This window comes from Apis dorsata, unplaced genomic scaffold (assembly GCF_000469605.1).
Source record: "Apis dorsata unplaced genomic scaffold, Apis dorsata 1.3 scaffold_217, whole genome shotgun sequence".
In the NCBI taxonomy this organism is placed as follows: domain Eukaryota; kingdom Metazoa; phylum Arthropoda; class Insecta; order Hymenoptera; family Apidae; genus Apis; species Apis dorsata.
In genome coordinates, this window is record NW_006263500.1 from 474,910 (window position 1) to 493,437 (window position 18,528).

At 23.0% G+C, this 18,528-nt stretch overlaps 4 protein-coding genes across 6 annotated transcripts in view; all 4 read left to right on the forward strand.

The window, feature by feature from the left end:
* LOC102673854 (odorant receptor 4-like) overlaps positions 1-321 on the forward strand; it is a 4,026-nt gene extending 3,705 nt beyond the window's left edge. The window contains exons 8-9 of the mRNA XM_031510210.1: positions 1-82; positions 181-321. The exon at positions 1-82 is cut by the window's left edge and continues 1 nt beyond it. Of these exons, the coding sequence (XP_031366070.1) occupies positions 1-82; positions 181-234 (136 nt within the window). The 3' untranslated portion in view covers positions 235-321. The remainder of the gene's footprint in view (positions 83-180) is intronic.
* Positions 322-1,269: 948 nt separating this feature from the next.
* On the forward strand, positions 1,270-5,771 carry LOC102673419. The gene is made up of 13 exons (XM_006615156.2): positions 1,270-1,952; positions 2,055-2,497; positions 2,566-2,665; positions 2,733-2,843; positions 2,948-3,103; positions 3,169-3,216; positions 3,683-3,716; positions 3,801-4,192; positions 4,359-4,801; positions 4,896-4,995; positions 5,058-5,168; positions 5,440-5,595; positions 5,660-5,771. The coding sequence occupies exons 1-13, from the start codon at positions 1,587-1,589 to the stop codon at positions 5,711-5,713; spliced, it is 2,514 nt and encodes an 837-aa protein (XP_006615219.2). The 5' UTR covers positions 1,270-1,586; the 3' UTR covers positions 5,714-5,771.
* A 232-nt stretch (positions 5,772-6,003) lies between these two features.
* Positions 6,004-11,453, forward strand: LOC102673289. Its single transcript, XM_006615154.2, has 12 exons — positions 6,004-6,676; positions 6,838-7,280; positions 7,383-7,482; positions 7,545-7,655; positions 7,951-8,106; positions 8,189-8,238; positions 8,909-9,305; positions 9,515-9,957; positions 10,053-10,152; positions 10,247-10,357; positions 11,091-11,246; positions 11,353-11,453. The coding sequence occupies exons 1-12, from the start codon at positions 6,308-6,310 to the stop codon at positions 11,404-11,406; spliced, it is 2,490 nt and encodes an 829-aa protein (XP_006615217.2). The 5' UTR covers positions 6,004-6,307; the 3' UTR covers positions 11,407-11,453.
* Positions 11,454-11,569: 116 nt separating this feature from the next.
* The window catches only part of LOC102673062 (spatacsin), an 8,371-nt gene continuing 1,412 nt past the window's right edge, over positions 11,570-18,528 (forward strand). Inside the window, exons 1-20 of one of the 3 annotated variants that reach the window (XM_006615153.2) lie at positions 11,570-11,844; positions 12,131-12,452; positions 12,545-12,711; positions 12,819-13,175; positions 13,267-14,064; positions 14,141-14,313; positions 14,401-14,675; positions 14,966-15,136; positions 15,205-15,426; positions 15,526-15,717; positions 15,784-15,903; positions 15,967-16,141; positions 16,212-16,435; positions 16,581-16,741; positions 16,813-17,131; positions 17,197-17,365; positions 17,440-17,784; positions 17,901-18,056; positions 18,127-18,275; positions 18,350-18,459. In XM_006615153.2, the coding sequence (XP_006615216.1) occupies positions 12,171-12,452; positions 12,545-12,711; positions 12,819-13,175; positions 13,267-14,064; positions 14,141-14,313; positions 14,401-14,675; positions 14,966-15,136; positions 15,205-15,426; positions 15,526-15,717; positions 15,784-15,903; positions 15,967-16,141; positions 16,212-16,435; positions 16,581-16,741; positions 16,813-17,131; positions 17,197-17,365; positions 17,440-17,784; positions 17,901-18,056; positions 18,127-18,275; positions 18,350-18,459 (4,565 nt within the window). In that variant the 5' untranslated portion in view covers positions 11,570-11,844; positions 12,131-12,170. Of the gene's footprint in view, positions 11,845-12,130; positions 12,453-12,544; positions 12,712-12,818; positions 13,176-13,266; positions 14,065-14,140; positions 14,314-14,400; positions 14,676-14,965; positions 15,137-15,204; positions 15,427-15,525; positions 15,718-15,783; positions 15,904-15,966; positions 16,142-16,211; positions 16,436-16,580; positions 16,742-16,812; positions 17,132-17,196; positions 17,366-17,439; positions 17,785-17,900; positions 18,068-18,126; positions 18,276-18,349; positions 18,489-18,528 lie in introns of those variants that run through there. The other 2 variants (XM_031510262.1, XM_006615152.2) reach the window with 2 other exon arrangements.

The following is an 18,528-nucleotide window of genomic DNA, read 5'->3' on the forward strand; positions in this document are numbered from 1 at the left end:
CTTGATCATGGCCATGTCGAATACTCCCGCGAAACTTAGTGTCGGTAGAATACTTGATTTATCCTTATCTACTTTTGGAAATGTACGTTTATATTGATATATTAATTATAAGAATGTGGTGGTGACATAAATGAAAAGTATACAATTAAAACTTTATATATCGGTAATTAAATTTCGCAGGTTTTAAAAACGACATTCGTATATTTAAACTTTCTTCAGACTGCTGTTATGTAATAATTATAAATGTTTTATTGTTTTCGATCATAAAATATTGAATAGTAAATAAAGAAATATGCTATAATGATAGTTGCTTAAATTTTTATAAAATATAAATATATACAGGATATTTCAAGTCGGATAGCACAATTAAGCATAAATGAATTCTTTATGAAAAATAAATCGAAAATAAAATATAGAATAATGATTTTTTATTTGAGATTTTATTTTCAAGAAAATGAATTTTGAAAATTCTTTGAATGTTTAAAAAACATATATATGCTAAAGATCATAGCAATTAGAAACAATTAAAAGAAAAAATCATATATTTATTTAATCAAATACAACAGAAAATTTATTTAATATTTATTCTGATCCATGCTTTTATGATTTGAATAATGTTTAGAACAAACTGAACGCTATTTTTAATAATTTCTTTAATAATATAAATTGTTTAATAATATAAGTTTATAATATTTTTAAAACACTAACATATAGTGCAATCAAACAAATAGTGTAGAAGTTCTTAAATAGTGCATATTTAAAGAATTTTCAAAATTTAATTTTTTAAAAACGAAGCTTCAAATGAAAAATTATTATTTTATATTTTCAATTTATTTTTCATAAGAAATCTATTCTATTATACTAATCGATTTGAAAGATGAAATATATATCTATATAAAAATATTAAGGTAAACATAAAATATTTGTCTACTTACAATGATAAAACCAAGCTGCGCATGTATTTTGCCTTAACCAATAGATTCTAAAAGCCAACCCCAAAGAGGTTTGTTGTGCCTGCGTGGAATAATCTCTGGGTGTAACCTATTGAGAAATAAATTAAAGCAAATTCTTATAAATATTTTTTATGTTTGAGAAACAATAATAAATTTAATGAATTTAAATAAATAAATTAAAAAAAATTATTCTTTCAAACAATTTTTTTGTTCAAAAAAATATATTATATTACAAAAAGAAATTGTAATAACTTATTGAATTATTAATTCTTGATTACACACACACACACACACACACATATATATATATATATATATATATTCAAATCACATTATATAATTTCAAAAATCATTCACATTATTGGAACAATATATATATTACTTAAAGAACTTTTTAATCATCATACACTTACACCTCCTTTCCACTTATGGCTAGAATATAAAGTTAGATTCTATAGTAACTTCAGTTAGCTCTCGCTATAATTTTAAACGTTCGATTCTCTGATACGTTAATAATCGATTTCGAAGTACTGGAAAAGATGCACGCACACAATAGCACGAACGTGAATCGACTATCTTGCAATCAATGCCATCAAACTGTTGTAAACAGTCGTTTCCGAACTATCTACGAACATGCACCTCTTCGTTCGAGATCAAACCAATCAACCACGAAATCTGAATTACGAGAAAGACATCGTTTACGTGACCAAACATAATAAATGGATTTTAAATTCCATTGGTATTTGGCCAACCGTATTAAAAGGCATTGACGAATATTTACCAAAAATTGCAATTGGACTGAGTAATTTAATATTATCCTTCACCGTGATTCAATGTATTCTACATATATTATTGGAGCAAAAGGATCCGATACTAAGATTGAAAATCCTTGGTTTAACTTGCTTTTCTTTTATCTCATTGATGAAATATTGGGTTTTAACGATGCGCAAACCAAAAATCAAACACTGTATAGAACAGATACAACACGATTGGAAACAGGTCAGTTACAATAAATATTTTTTATCTTTTTTTCTTTTATTACAAATATTGGTATTTATGTGAAAAAGTTTTTTTTAACAAAAAATTGAAATCGCTTGACAGGTAGAATTCGAAAGAGATCGAAAATTAATGTTAAAATACGGGATAATAGGCCGAAATTTGAGCATGTACAGTATTGTTTTCATGTATAGCGGTGGTATAATTTATCACACAGTTATGCATTACAAACTCGGATCATATATTGATGAGTATAATCGTACGATTAAATTACTGATATATCCTACATATAGTCGTCTCTACGACGTTCAAAAAAGTCCAGTTTATGAATTAATTTATATTCTCCAATGCATCTGTGGATACATGTTCGATGCTGTAACAGTTGGTGCATGTGGTTTGGCTGCACTTTTTGCAACGCATATTTGTGGACAGATTGATATCGTTATGGCCAAATTAGAGGATTTAGTTGATGGAAAATTTTCGAAAGAAAATTCAAATCCGAATATACGATTGATAGAAATTATCGAACATCATATAAAAATTTTAAGGTACAAATAGAAAAGTGATGTAAATCTGTTGCATATCGCTTATGAAAACGTATCGTGTGCTATTGTAGATTTTCAGCAATGGTTGAGACAGTACTGCAAGAAGTGTGCTTTTTAGAATTCGTTGGTTCCACTTTTGTAATATGCTTGCTTGAATATTATTGCATTACGGTACGTTTTTGTTGCTTCCCACTTCAGTTTCTATGAATTTATGATATTTTTATGATATTTTCAATAGGATTGGGAACAAAATAATACAATTGGTCTAACAACATATTCATTATTACTCATATCTTTGACGTTTAATATATTTTTATTATGTTACATTGGTAATCTTCTGATAGAAAAGGTACTTTTTGTTACATTTTTCTTATAAGTTTGGTAATGTAAATATGTTTAATATGTCAAAATTCATTAATAAATATTTTTTTTTATTTATTATTTCGTTTATAGAGTACTAATATTGGAATAGTATGTTGCATGATCGATTGGTATCAATTACCAATCAAGACAATTCAAGGCCTCATCTTAATGATCGCCATGTCGAATAGTCCAGCGAAAATTAGCGCTGGTGGAATAATTGATTTATCTTTATCCACTTTTGGAAGTGTGAGTTTTTAAATAAAATTTATATAATTCGAGTTTCATTTTTTACTAATTAATCTTAATTACAGGTTTTAAAAACATCATTTGCATATTTAAATTTCATTCGAACTACCATCGTATAATACTTATTTCATTGTTTTTAATAATTAATTGTAGAATAGTAAATAAAAAAATAGTAAATATAAAATAATATAAAAATATTTTTTATCTTTAAAATATTTTGCACTAGAAAATCAACACTCAGAAATATCTTTTACATATCTTAAACAATAATTATGATTTAAATTTTTTTAGAAAAAAATGATTATAAATTATCGTCGTTTACAAAATAATTATTTTTTATCAAAAAGAAAATAATTATAACTTATTTTATTAATATAGTATTTGATTATGAATTATGAATTATGATTACTCACTTTTTTACATATAATAAAATGTTTTATATATAATAATACAAATTTAACTACTTTCTTAATAATTTTCAATATAAGTTCTAATTGTGTAAACAGTTATCATTTCAATCCGTTTCACTTACGTTTAAACATAAAGACTCTATAGCATCAGTTAGTTTCCTTATTTCAGACGTCCGGTTCTCTCTTAATAATCGATTATCGAAGTACTGAAAAAGATGCACACACGCAACTTCGTTGAGCTTGCGCTCGCCGACTTGCAATCAATGTTATTGAGCTATCGTAAACAGTTGTATTCAAACTGTCAACGAACATGCATCTCATTACGCTAAATGAGAGTGATTGCAAAGCGCGAAATCTAAAATACAAGGAAGACATCACTTATGTAACCAAACATAGTAAATGGATTTTGAAATCCATTGGCATTTGGCCATCAATTCTTAAGGATGTCTCAAGATTTCTACCAAAAATCGTGTTTGGATTATGTAATTTTGTCCTATTTTTCGCCATTATACCATGCATCCTGTATATCGTAATCGAAGAAAATGATACTATGATAAGATTTAAATTATTCGGTTTACTGAGTTTCTCTTTAGTTGCCTTGATAAAATACTGGACACTTTTATATCGCAAATCAAGAATCAAGAACTGCGTCGAACAAATATGGATTGATTGGAAACAGGTTAGTAAATTAATTTAAAAAATTAAATAAGGAAAGATAAAAATAAAAATTAGAAATAGCTCAACAATTAATAGTCGTGTAATTTTTAAATTAGTCAATATATACTTTCTTAAAGTAAAAAATGTTTAGTGCTTCGTTAAGGGCACATCTCTACTGGATGTAACAGGTAGAATTATATGAGGATCGCGAAATGATGCTCAAATATGGACAAATGGGTAGAAATTTAATAATAATTTGTGCTATGTTCACATACACCGGTGGCACTATCTTTCACACGATCTTACAATATAAGATCGGTACATTTATTGATGAATATAATCGCACTATCAAACCAGTGATTTATCCCACGTATAACGGTCTATTTAATGTACAAAGAAGCCCCATTTATGAATTTGTATACATTCTTCATTGCATGTGTGGATATGTCATGCATTCTGTAACTGCTGGTGCTTGTGGATTAACCGCACTTTTTGCAACACATGCTTGTGGACAAATTGATATCGTTATAGCTCGATTAAATGATCTTATACATGGCAAATATACCAAAGAAAAAATTAATCTGAACGCACGATTTACAAAAATTATTGAACATCATTTGCGAATATTAAGGTACAATAATTAATTTATTAATATGAAAATATTTTTATCAATTATTAAAAATAAATATATATATACGTATCTAATAATATATGGCCGATTATAGATTTTCAGCAACAGTACAGGTGATATTGCAAGAATTATGTTTTCTAGAATGTATTGGCTCCACTTTTTTGATATGTCTGCTCGAATATTATTGTATAACGGTGCGTTTCTTTTCATTTTTCATATGAGTTTCTATAAATTCAAGATTTGTTTATTATAACAGGATTGGGAATTAAATAATACCATTAGTCTTACAACATATATAATATTATTAATATCTCTAATATTTAATATATTTATATTATGTTATATTGGTGAACTTCTAATGGAAAAGGTATATTTTTATGATGTTTACTAAATATATTTAGAAAATAATTATGCGATTCGGATAAAATTTGTAGAAGCATTTCATAAATTTTCCATTGAATATTAATAAATAAAGGAAAAATACAATAAAAAAATGAAAGAAAAAAAAATGTTTAAATTATCTAATGTAAAACTTTATATTTTTTTCCTATAAAATTTAATTTATGGAAAGAAAAATATAAATAATTAAATTAATAATTCACTTGCATTGAATATTTTTTGATTTTCATGTATTATAGAGTAGCAGTATTGGATTATCCTGTTTTATGATTGATTGGTATTATTTACCATCCAAAACAATTCAGGGACTTATCTTAATGATCGCCATTTCGAGTAATCCAACGAAAATAAGTGCCGGTGGAATAGTTGATTTGTCTTTGTCCACTTTTGGAAATGTAAGTTTTTTAAATGAAATATAATTTGAATTTCATTTGTTCATAATTAACTTTATATTTATAGGTTCTAAAAACATCATTTGCATACTTAAATTTTATCCGAACTACCATTATGTAATAACTATTTCATTATTATAAATAAAGAATAGTTATAGAATAGTAAATAAAAAAAGGAATTGTAATAACATTTTTTATTTTTGAAATATTTTGCACGAATAGAAAATACTCAGAAATATTCTTTTTCATATTAGTAGACAAGAATTATAATTTAAATTTTTTTAGCAAAAAATGATTATAATTGTCGTTGTTTACAAAATAATCATTTTTTATCAAAAAGAAACTTAGTAATTACAACTTATTTTATTACCAGTATTTGATTATGATTACTCACTTTTATATTTATATAAATATTAATTATTTTATACGAAATTATATATAATAATACAAACTTAACTACTTTCTTAATAATTTTCATATAAGTTCTTAATCGCTGTACACTTATGCTTCAATTCGTTTCACTTATGTCTGAACATAAAGGCTATAGCATCAGTTAGCTTCCCTACAATTTCAAATGTCCGGTTCTCTCTTAATAATCGATTATCGAAGTACTGAAAAAGATGCATACACGCAACATCGTTGAGCTTGCGCTCGACGACCTTGCAATCAATGTACCGAGCTTTTGTAAACAGTTGTTTTCAAACTGTCTACGAATATGTATCTCACTATACTAAATGAAAGTGATTATAGAGCGCGAAATCTAAAGTATAAGGAAGACATCACTTATGTAACCAAACATAGCAAATGGATTTTGAAATCTATCGGTATTTGGCCAATAGTTCTAAAGGATGTTGCAAAATTTCTACCGAAAATCTTAATTGGAATTACTAATTTTGTCCTACTTTTCGCCATTATACCATGTATCCTGTATATCATACTTGAAGAGAAAAATAATGTAATAAAATTAAAATTATGCGGTTTATTGATATTCTGCTCGATTGCGTTGATGAAGCACTGGGCGCTCGCCTATCGCAAACCAAAAATTAAGAATTGTATCGAACAGATACAAAATGATTGGGAACAGGTCAGTAAATTATTTAAGAAAATTGAATAAAAAAAATAAGAAATTAAAAGCAACTTAATAATTAATAATCATAATTTTTAAATTAGTTAATATGTTATTTCTTAAAATTAAAAAAAGCATTTAGTGTTTCGTTATGGGCACATCTCTACTGGATGTAATAGGTAAAATTATATGAAGATCGCGAAATGATGCTAAAATATGGACAAGTGGGTAGAAATTTAACAATAATTTGTGCTGTTTTTATGTATACCGGTGGCGCTATTTATCACACAATTTTGCAATATGAAATCGGTACGTTTATCGATGAATATAACCATACAATCAAACCACTGGTCTATCCCACATATAGCGGCCTATTTAATGTTCAAAAAAGTCCTATTTATGAATTAATATATGTTCTTCATTGCACATGTGGATACATCATGTATTCCATAACTGCTGGTGCTTGTGGATTAGCCGCACTTTTCGTAACACATGCTTGTGGACAAATTGACATCATTATAGCTCGATTGAATGATCTTTTACATGCCAAATATGGCAAAGGAAAATTTAATCTGAACGCACGATTGATAAAAATTGTTGAACATCACTTACAAATTTTAAGGTACAAAAACAAATTTATTATTATCAATATAAAAGAATTTTCATCACTCAAACACGAGATTACATAGTATAATATATTGTAGTACATTCTAGTCGATTACAGATTTTCAGCGACAGTACAAGTGATATTGCAAGAAGTATGTTTTTTAGAATTTATTGGTTCTATCTTTTTGATTTGTTTACTCGAATATTATTGTATAACGGTACGTTTCTTTTCATTTTTCACATGACTTTTTACAAATTCAAGATTTTTTTATTATGACAGGATTGGGAATTAAATGACATCATTAGTCTTACAACATACATAATATTATTAATATCTCTAACATTTAATATATTTATATTATGTTATATTGGTGAACTTCTAATGGAAAAGGTATTTTATTTTTACGATGTTTACTAAATATATTTAGAAAATAATTATGCAATTTGAATAAAATTTGTAGAAGATTGTAAAATTTATTTCATAAATTTTTTAACTTCTATAATAAATAAAAAAATATATAATAAAAAATAAAAGAAAAAAAATTTTAAATTATCTAATATAAAGCTACAATATATTTTTTCGCATTTTTTTATTTAGTTTATAATTAATAATATAAATAATTAATAATAAAAATATCTAAATTAATAAATCACTGCATTATTTTTTTGATTTTTATATATTATAGAGCAGCAGCATTGGATTATCCTGTTTTATGATTGATTGGTATCACTTACCTGTTAAGACAATTCAAGGACTCATCCTAATAATCGCCATATCAAATAGTCCAACGAAAATAAGTGCTGGAGGAATAGTTGATTTATCTCTGTTTACTTTTGCAAATGTGAGTCTTTACAAACATGTTGCTTGATCAAAATTTAATATATAATATAAATTCAAATTGTATTTATTATTTATACTTACAGATTTTAAAGACATCATTCGTGTACTTAAATTTCATTCGAGCTACAATCATGTAATAATTTAGCAATTTTTGTTTTATAATTAGCTTATATAACAATATAAGCTTATATAATAACAATATAGCTTATATAACTTATATAACAAGTTAGCTTATATATTAAATAAAAAAAATATATTATAAAAACATTTTTTATTTTTAAATTATTTTGCTTAATGATAATATATCACGATTATATATAGAATGAATAAACAAATAGCTTATTTGTTTATTAAAAATGAAAAAATTCAAAAATATATTTTCAATATTTAAAGTCAATAATTACAAAATAAATGCAATTTTTTTTAATAAAAAATTACAAAAAATAATCATGAATTTTTACAATATAAATATTTTTTATTAAAAAAAAAAGAAATTACAAATATAATTAATCATTTCTAAATCTTATGTTTATGTAAATATTATTATTTTTTACGAAGATATACATTATATAAAAAATATACATACCTTTTTATTTTTAATTGTTGTGTATTGAGACTTCAACCGTTTCTATCTATATCGAGATACAAATTTAGATTCTATAGCATTGGAAAGTTTCAACTATCATTTCAAATATTCGCTTTTCTCTTGAGTAATAATTGATTATGCAAGTAGTGAGAAAGATCCACATACGCAATATTGTTGAGTTTGCGCTAGACGATCTTACAATCAATGAGCTGTTGTAAACAGTTGTTTTCGAACTGTCTACGAACATGCATCTCACTACATTAAATGAGAATGATTACAGAGCACGCAATCTAAAATACAAGGAAGACATCGCTTATATAACCAAACATAATAAGTGGATTTTGAAATCCATCGGTATTTGGCCATCAGTTCTTAAGGGTATATCAAGATTTTTACCAAAAGTCGTGTTTGGATTCAACAACTTTGTCCTACTTTTCTCCGTTATACCATGTATTTTGTACATCGTATATGAAGAAAAAAATATTATGATAAAATTTAAATTAATCGGTTTATTGAGTTTTTCTTTGATTGCATTGATAAAATACTGGACACTCACATATCGTAAACCAAGAATCAAAGATTGCATTGAACAAATATGGATTGATTGGGAACAGGTCAGTAAATTAATTTAAAAAATTGAATAAAAATAAAAAGTTAAAAAACAACTTTCATGTTAATAAATTAATAATTGTATAATTTCTAAATTTTTCAACAGTTGGTTAAAAAGCATGGTCATATATTTGTATTATTTAATTATAATCTTTGTTATTTTATTAAAATATTTAGTGTTTTGTTAAGGGAACATCCTTATGGGATGTGGCAGGTAGAATTGCATGAGGATCGCAAGGTGATGTTAAAATATGGGCAAATAGGTCGAAATTTGACAATACTTTGTGCCGTTTTTATATATACTGGTGGTAGTATTTTTCACACGATCTTACAATATAAGATTGGTACGTTTATTGATGAATATAATCGCACGATCAAACCGGTAGTCTATCCTACGTACAACGCCCTATTCGACGTTCAAAGAAGCCCCATTTACGAATTAGTGTATCTTCTTCATTCCATTTGTGGATATATAATGTATTCAGTAACTGCCGGTTCTTGTGGATTAACAGCACTTTTCGCAACACATGTTTGTGGACAAATTGATATCGTTATAGCTCGATTAAATGATCTTATACATGGCAAATATACTAAAAATATGTTTAATTTGAACACACGATTGATAAAAATTATTAAACATCATTTGCGAATATTAAGGTACAATACTAAATTTATTAATATATTTATTGATATGAAAAAATTTTTATCAATCATTAAAAATAGTTATATATACATATAATGATTGATTATAGATTTTCAGAGTCTATAGAAATGGCACTGCAAGAATTATGTTTTCTGGAATGTATTGGTTCCACTTTTTTAATATGTTTACTTGAATATTATTGTATAACGGTGCGTTTCTTTTCATTTTCTTTTCATTTTCTTTTTTTTCATTTTTCATATAAATTTCTTAATGCTAAACTAAGGATTTATTTATTTATGACAGGATTGGGAATTAAGTAATACTATTAGTCTTACTACGTATACAATGTTATTAATATCTTTAACATTTAACATTTTCATATTATGCTATATTGGTGAACGCCTAATGGAAAAGGTATATTATATTTTTATATACTATATTTAATAAAAATATTTAAAAAATATAATATATACATTAGAAAAAAGATGATAATAACTTATCAAAATATAATCGACAATTTAAAACTCATATGTAGATAAGACTGTGGATAATGATTATTATTCCATTCTTATAAAAAAAATTGAATATGAAAATTTTTCTCAATTTATAATTATGAATATTTAAAAGATAAAATCTAAAGTCTAAAGTAAATGCAATTTTTTAATTTTTTATTTAATTTTTATTTTAAATTGAAGAAGTACTTTTTAAATTTTTTATTAATTTAAAAATTTTTTTTTGTATTGTGTACAAATAAAAACATTAAAAATGTCAAATATAACGAAAATTTCTACAAAAATAAAAAAAAATCTGTTTGATATATATATTTCATAGTTTCTTTATTTATATTTTATTTATTCATTTTTTTAATATGTTTGCTTTTTTTTCATCTGTTTCTGGTGTTCATCTTTTTTTATTAATTACATTTTCTGATATTTAATAATCGTATTGTAATAATTATAACTTATGTTATATTACTATAAAAGGAAAAAAAAATAAGAAATAGAAGAAATAAAATCACTTGATATAAATTTGTATTTTTATAAAATTTGTATTTTTATAAAATTTATTATCAATAATCCCTGTAAATATCTAAATTAATTCATACATAATTCATTACATTATATATTATTTGATTTTTATGTATCAGAGTAGTAGTATTGGTTTATCCTGTTTTATGATCGATTGGTTCGAATTACCGACAAAAACAATTCATGATCTTATTTTAATTATTGCTATGTCAAATAGTCCAATTAAAATTAGTGCTGGAAGTATAGTGGATTTATCTTTATATACTTTTGGAGGCGTAAGTTACTAATATTTAATTTTTAACTTTAAATTGTCAAATATTTCAATTCAAAATTATAGATTTGAAAACTCATTTGTTACTTATAATCTTTTTTATTTTGTAGGTTCTCAAAACATCACTAGCGTATTTAAGTTTTCTTCGTACTACCATTATGTAATATATATTTTATAATTTTTATATTATTTTTATAGTATTTGTAGAAGAGAAAATAAATAAATAAGATATATAATAATATAAGTTGTTCATTATTATTTTCTTAGTAAGATTTATAGATTATTGAATTATCAAATATTACTTTATTACTTTATAAATATTACTTTATTATAAATATGATTTACTTATTATTTTAAAATGTAATTAAATTATTGTTTATAAATATACATATAATTTATTACAAGTTTTATGTTATCTGCAATCAGCACCATCAAGCGTCAAAAAATATAACTATTTCACTATCCTCCATAATGATAATTGAAATTTTTCCTAATATCATATTTGACAATTATAAGAATAAAATATAAAACAAACTTTATTATACAATAGTCATGCATTTTTTGTACAATATAATGTATATATTTTACATATAGAAAAACAGGTATAAAATTAGAATATTAAATATATTAATATATTATTATTTATTCTATATTTATTTTTTCTATTTTGTATTTAACTTTGTAATAGTACATTATTTTTTATTCTATAAAATAACATATTAAGATATTTTAGATTTGTCATGTCATTTCGCACATTTAAATGCAAAAAATTTTTTAAAAATTTTGATATATTTTCAAATATCTACTTTACAGATTTTTTTTAATTAAATATATTATGTAAATTTTTAAAAATATTATATAAGTTTATTAAAAACTATATTGTTTCAGCATAATATTATAACATGCTATAAAAATATATATTAACAAAATGGCAGAAAAAACTACAGTGGGTGGTATTCCAGTTGAATGTTTAACTGGAGAACCTGCAGCTATTTGGTCTGGTTGGCGTATATTGGGAGATAGAGAACTTGTCAGGGAAGCATCTGCAAAAGGCACTCATATTAATCTTGCTTATAAATGTTTAGCTTATAGAAAAAGATGTTCTATTGAAAATGCTCAATGTTATTTCAACAAAGAAGTAGAAATTTGGATTACAGAACTTTTAAAAAGACATCAAATTTATAAAGCTTCTCATATTTTAAATAATATGGTATATAAAATTTAAATTACAAGTATGAATTTATTAAAAGAAATATTTTTTTAATAAATATAATAAATATATTTTATAATATATTTTCACAGAATAAAGATCCAGTAAGATATATATTTGAAGTTTGTATAAATTGTAAAGATTCTATGTTAAGAAATTATTTATCAGAACATTTAATAAATATTGCATGTTTTGAAAATGAATATATAAATTCATGGAATATAATAAAAAGCATTATACAATTTGAACAAAAACATATGTAAGTTTTTATAAATTTATTAGATTTTAATTAGATTTAATAAAATCTAAAATTAAAAAAATTAAAAATATAATTTATTTAATTTATTTATTATAATTTATTTATAGGATTAAAGACAGTTTAAGCATTTCTTTATGTATAGAAGATATTGTAAAACTACCAGAAATTGTGAAGCAATCATTATGTACAGAATTATATTTTTCTTTAAATGAAAAATCTCTTTCAAAAAATATAACTAACAATATATTATGGGATTATTTATTATCAAATAATAAAATTGTTCCCATAAAGTTTTGGATTGATACTTATTATGGTAATAATACAATAGAAGAATCAAATATGATTAAAGAAGAATATAAATTACTGTTTAATAATTTAGATATAGTTCCAAATATGATTGAATCTATTGATTCTTCAAGTGCTAGTACCTTCATAAAAAATTTAACTAAAAATCATTTATGTAGGTAAGTCTACATAAAATATGTTTATTAAAATTTAAAATATTAATGAATTTAAAATATTTAAATATTTATTTAATTATATGAACATAAATAGGTATGGTATATTTGTTAAAAAAGAACAACAAGATGTAAAATTATTATTGGCACGTATTTTTGGAAATGCAATATCAATATCAGAATTCAACACAATATTATCATACAAATCTTGTAATATTAATAGAAATGAATTTATGAGCAGAATTGATAAAGAATTATGTCTGGCACGTTGCTTGAATCAAATAAATATTCAAGAAGATGAAATTAAAATTGCTGAATTATATGATGCATTAACAAAAATGTGTGAAAGTCAAGACCAGAATATGTTAATAGAAGGAATTTTTAAAACAATTTATTATCTTTCTGATGATACCATTGAATATTTGAAAGAAAATTATTTAATAGTTTTACTATTAATATTTTCATATTTGTCTAAAGAAAATACAATGTATAATCAAAATAAAAGTGCAACTATGAAACAAAATATACTAAGAGATATATTTATAAATAAAAATGGTTTACAATTATGTAATTATAATATTTCAAATGAAATTCTTCAAAATACATTAGAACAAATATCAATTCTTAAATCTATTATAGAAAAAAAACAAAAGAAAGAAGTGACAATATATGAATTATTGGATGGTTACAAAAATTTAAATATAAAACGTTTATATAAATGGCGTTTTAATAATGAGTCTATGCCTTATTTTTCTAATGAAACTCTTGTTAAAAAATATGGATATACAGAAGCATTAACATATGAATACTACTTGAAAGAAGCCCGTCCTAATATGGCTATATTTAGTTTAAAACATTCTCAAGGAAAACTAATTGGAAATATTTCTTGTAGAAGGTAAAATTAATAATTAATAATTATTTCTTATAAAAAATAAAAAATTATATTCATATAATTATTACATTATTTGTAGGAAACATAAAGCAGCTCTATATGCACATATTTTTGCCTTACGAAATTTAAATAAACCAGAAATATTACATACTTGTATTTCTTTCATTGAAATGTTAAATATTGATTCAGAAAATTTAAGACTTCATATAACTGTGGCAAATTACATTGATAAGGAAATTAATATTTCTATTGGTAATTATTTCTATTATTTATTAAATATTTAATAAATTTAAATACGATATTCATAAATTTCAATATATTACATCATTTAATTCACAGGAAATTTACTAGAAAATATAATTTATGGAAATGAAAATGATTTAAAATCTGTAATGGATTATCTTGAAAATAGTTTTCAAAAAAATTTTGTTGAAAGTTTAATTGATGATAGTCAGCAATTTATAAATATATTGAAGATATGGGATGTTATTGTACGATTTGCAAGGATGCACAATTTTTCTTTGCCAATTAGCTTATTAAAATTTTTAGCAAATCAGAACTTCTGGTTTGAATTTGTGTTAGTTTGTCATATATTTAATTATTCTTTGAATCAGGTAATAATTTAAATTTTAAGTAATTTAAACAAAATATTTAAATATAATGGATTAAATATTGTGAATAAATAAATTATTGAGTAAAAAATAATTCTATAAGCAAAAACAAATTTTTTCATTTGTTTTTTATTTAAACTTCATTTTTAAAAAATTAAATTATCAACAATCACATTAAATATGTTCTTTTTTTCATTTTTTTTTTTTTGTAGAATCACTTTTTTATATTTTTTACTTAAAATATTTTTATTTAAAATTTAAAAAAAATTATTTTTTTTTTTTTTTATCTTTAGGTATTGGAAAATACAAAACATTTTGAAGATACAATTCTCAGAGAACATTTGTTAACTTGTTTGTGCAATGTTCAACTTACGAAATCTCAATTAGCTGTTTACAGCGAACAGAAGATAAAATCACGAGATGTTAGGCAATCATTATATTATAAAATTGGTGTTAAACAAAATGTAAATAATAAATAACATATTTTTATAATAAATTTTATTAAGTATTAAACTATTTTATTACTTAATAGGAATCAATTTATGGTTCTCCAGTATTAACAGATTCAGCAAGTACTTCTGAATCTCATGATATGTATGAATATGCTATAAGTGATAACATTTGTTCTCCAGATGATGATTTATGGTTAATTATTCTAAAATGTCATCAAAGCCCAGATCCACCTGGTGCTTTAATAAATTCATCTCGGTTAACCTTAAGACCTTTTCTTGCAGTTTTAGCAACCTGTTATGAGGTACATTTTCAATAATTTTAAAGTTTTTATATTCTATAAAATATTTAACAATATTATACTATACTATAAAACATTATTTTTATTAAAAATATTTTTTAGCCATCTTCAATAACAGCATATTGTTATTCTTGGATGGTAATATCTACTACAGATAAAGAGATTCTTTCTAATTATAATGAATGTTTAGAACAACAAATATGGACAGCCAATCAAGTTTCTAATTTATTAGAGCAAATGGTAAAAAATGGATATATCGATATTCTTAATAAAGCTTACAAAATTTTTATGCCTGTAAGTGAATTTTTATCTGCATATAAATATATTTTATATTATTTTAATAATATAAATTAATTATAGGAAAATCTTTTTAATTTATTTTTTGAATTTCTCGAACAATGTGCAATTTATGGTAATTTCAAAGATTATCAACAAAATTTATTGGATTTTAAAACACAGTGTATAGATCTCAAATGTAATGTATGTATTAAATACTATTTTTATTTTTATTTTATTTATTTTTAACATTTTAATCATTTTTAGGATGCAATGGATTGGAATTGTTCAGATATTACATATTTGAATAATTTATATTGGATTGCTACTGTTACAATTAAATGTGTTATTGCAACACTCGCTTATAGATTAAAAAGTTCACATTTGCAAATAAAATTCCTTGAAATTTTAATAAAATGTAATTTTCATAAAAATTTCCCAGGTACTGTAATGAATTATTTGATTAATTTTTATTAACATTAATTAAAAAATAATTTTCTTATACATTACAGTTTTCGTTCCAAATTTTCAGTCTTTTCTACAAATTATAAAAATTCTTCAAAAAACTAATGTCACATTAAATTTTGCGGCATTTACAGTATCAGATAATATTTATAGTTTTGATGCAGAAATTCATAGATGTATTGATGATTTAATAAGAATTGAAAATTACACTAGTGCTTTAGAATTATCAAATGTTATGGGATTCAGTTCATCTGAAATAATTTTAGCTCAGGTATTATCTTTTATATATATTTATATATTATATAATATTATATAAAATATATTTTATATATTTATTATATATAATATTATTATGATATATAATATTTTTATGAGTTTATTTTTTATTTTATATTCTATTATATTGATATTTATAGTATCGAAGTAAATTTAAATATTATATTCATAAAAATGAAAAAATTGAAGATAATTTTTGGTATGAATGTGCACAAAATTTTAAAAAATATAATATTCCATATAAGGAAGTAGTAGAATTTTTTGTTGAGCATGCTGAAAAAGTTACTTCTCATAAAGAAAGGTATGTATTATTTTTATTAATTAAAAAAAATCATAAATTTGATTTTTACAAAAAAATACATCTTTGAACAGATATGAAATATTAAAACTAGCTTTTGAAACTTTAAAAAATATTGAAACAGAACAACAAGATATTTATACACTGGAAATGGCAATGTGGAAATCATGTATATTAGCAGGTCCTGAAAATGTACAATTAGATAATGGACCTTATATTTTTAATAAACTAAAAACAGAATTATTATCAGGATTAAATAAATTGAAATTCAGCTATACATTAAATAATATACAAGAAAGAAATGCAGCTAAAATTTTAATTGATATATTAATTGATTTAGGTAGATTAGATACTGCATTGAGAATAACTACAATTTTTAATTATAAACATAAGGTAAATTTTAATAAATTTTAATTAATAAATATTAATAATATTAGTAATTTTAATTTTACTTTCAGGATTTACAAATTTTAATATTATGTTTAAGTCTAGCAGAAGGAGAAATTTTACCAAATGATTTAACTATTGAACAACAAAATCTTCTAAAAGAAGAAAATAAGAATAAACAACAAAAATATAGTGTCTTAAAGAATCGTAGCTTACAAAGATTTTCTTCATCTTCTTCATGTATTTTTGATTTTTATTTTCATTGTAACTAGTTGTTAATTAATGCATACTTACAATAAAAATTTTTATTACAGTAATCACCTCAATTAATATAAATGAAATGTCAAAAGATAAAACAAACATACAAATGGAATGTTTATTAATTATACAAAAATTACTTGATATTCTGGAACATGGCTTAGACATATGTCTTAGAATTGTCCTATGTTATAAATTAGCAATGCAATTAGAGAAAAGTTATCAGATATTATTAATATTAAACAATCCAATTCAATTTTTACAAGAAGTTACAGAAAGTAATATTAAAGATAAATCTGAAATTATTAATGATATAATTATTGCATATAAAATAGATAATGATACTGTTGCAACATTTTTGGCTGAAAATATTACACTAAGCATTACTTCTGCTGTAAAAGGTACATAATGATAATAATTTTAAATATATTAAATATATTTTAAATAATTTTAAATATAATTTTAAATATAATTTTAAATATAAATTCATAACCATAAAAAGTTATTATTTCTTTAGGTGGATATGAAAATAATATTTGTTTATGGGAATATTCTTTAAACACGAATTTTCGTATTATTATGGAATTATGTAATGATGTTTCACTCCTTGGTTGGAAGCTTTTAAAAACGGCAAATAAATTGCTTGGTCATTCTCATGGTGAAAAGACAAACGGTAATAAAATATAATTATTAATTATATTATCTATGTAACAGTTTATTATTTAATCTTTTTCTATTATTAGCATTAAACCTTAAAACAATCGTAGAATTATTAATACGAGCTCATGATTGTTTTACAACTTCTTGCAATATGGAAGGAATTGCATCAGTATTATGTAAATGTCAAATTTTCGCAAATATTTTACAAAATCTTAAATATTGGACATTATTGGTATACCATTTTTTAAAAATAAACAAAATTTTATACAATATATGTGTAAGATATACAATATCAAATAATTTTAGGTTCGCCTTGTAACAGGTGTTGGTCGTTTTACAGAAATGAATTATATATTTCAAATTTTAAAGGAAAATGATCAATTTGAATTTTTACTTGGAAAAGGACTAAATAAGGTTTTTTTCATTACTTATTTTTTCAAATACATATAAATACTTTATTTTCATATATATATATATATATATAT

What these genes read in the sequence shown, in the direction of transcription:
- LOC102673419 (XM_006615156.2), top strand. Translation starts at nt 1,587, where the DNA reads ATGCACCTCTTCGTTCGAGATCAAACCAATCAACCACGAAATCTGAAT. An exon ending in CTTTATCCACTTTTGGAAGT is followed by an intron (nt 3,104 to 3,168) that starts GTGAGTTTTTAA and finishes TCTTAATTACAG; the next exon opens with GTTTTAAAAACATCATTTGC. An exon ending in TATGGATTGATTGGAAACAG is followed by an intron (nt 4,193 to 4,358) that starts GTTAGTAAATTA and finishes TGGATGTAACAG; the next exon opens with GTAGAATTATATGAGGATCG.
- LOC102673289 (XM_006615154.2), top strand. Translation starts at nt 6,308, where the DNA reads ATGTATCTCACTATACTAAATGAAAGTGATTATAGAGCGCGAAATCTA. An exon ending in GTGAACTTCTAATGGAAAAG is followed by an intron (nt 7,656 to 7,950) that starts GTATTTTATTTT and finishes TATATATTATAG; the next exon opens with AGCAGCAGCATTGGATTATC. An exon ending in CTTTATATACTTTTGGAGGC is followed by an intron (nt 11,247 to 11,352) that starts GTAAGTTACTAA and finishes TTTATTTTGTAG; the next exon opens with GTTCTCAAAACATCACTAGC.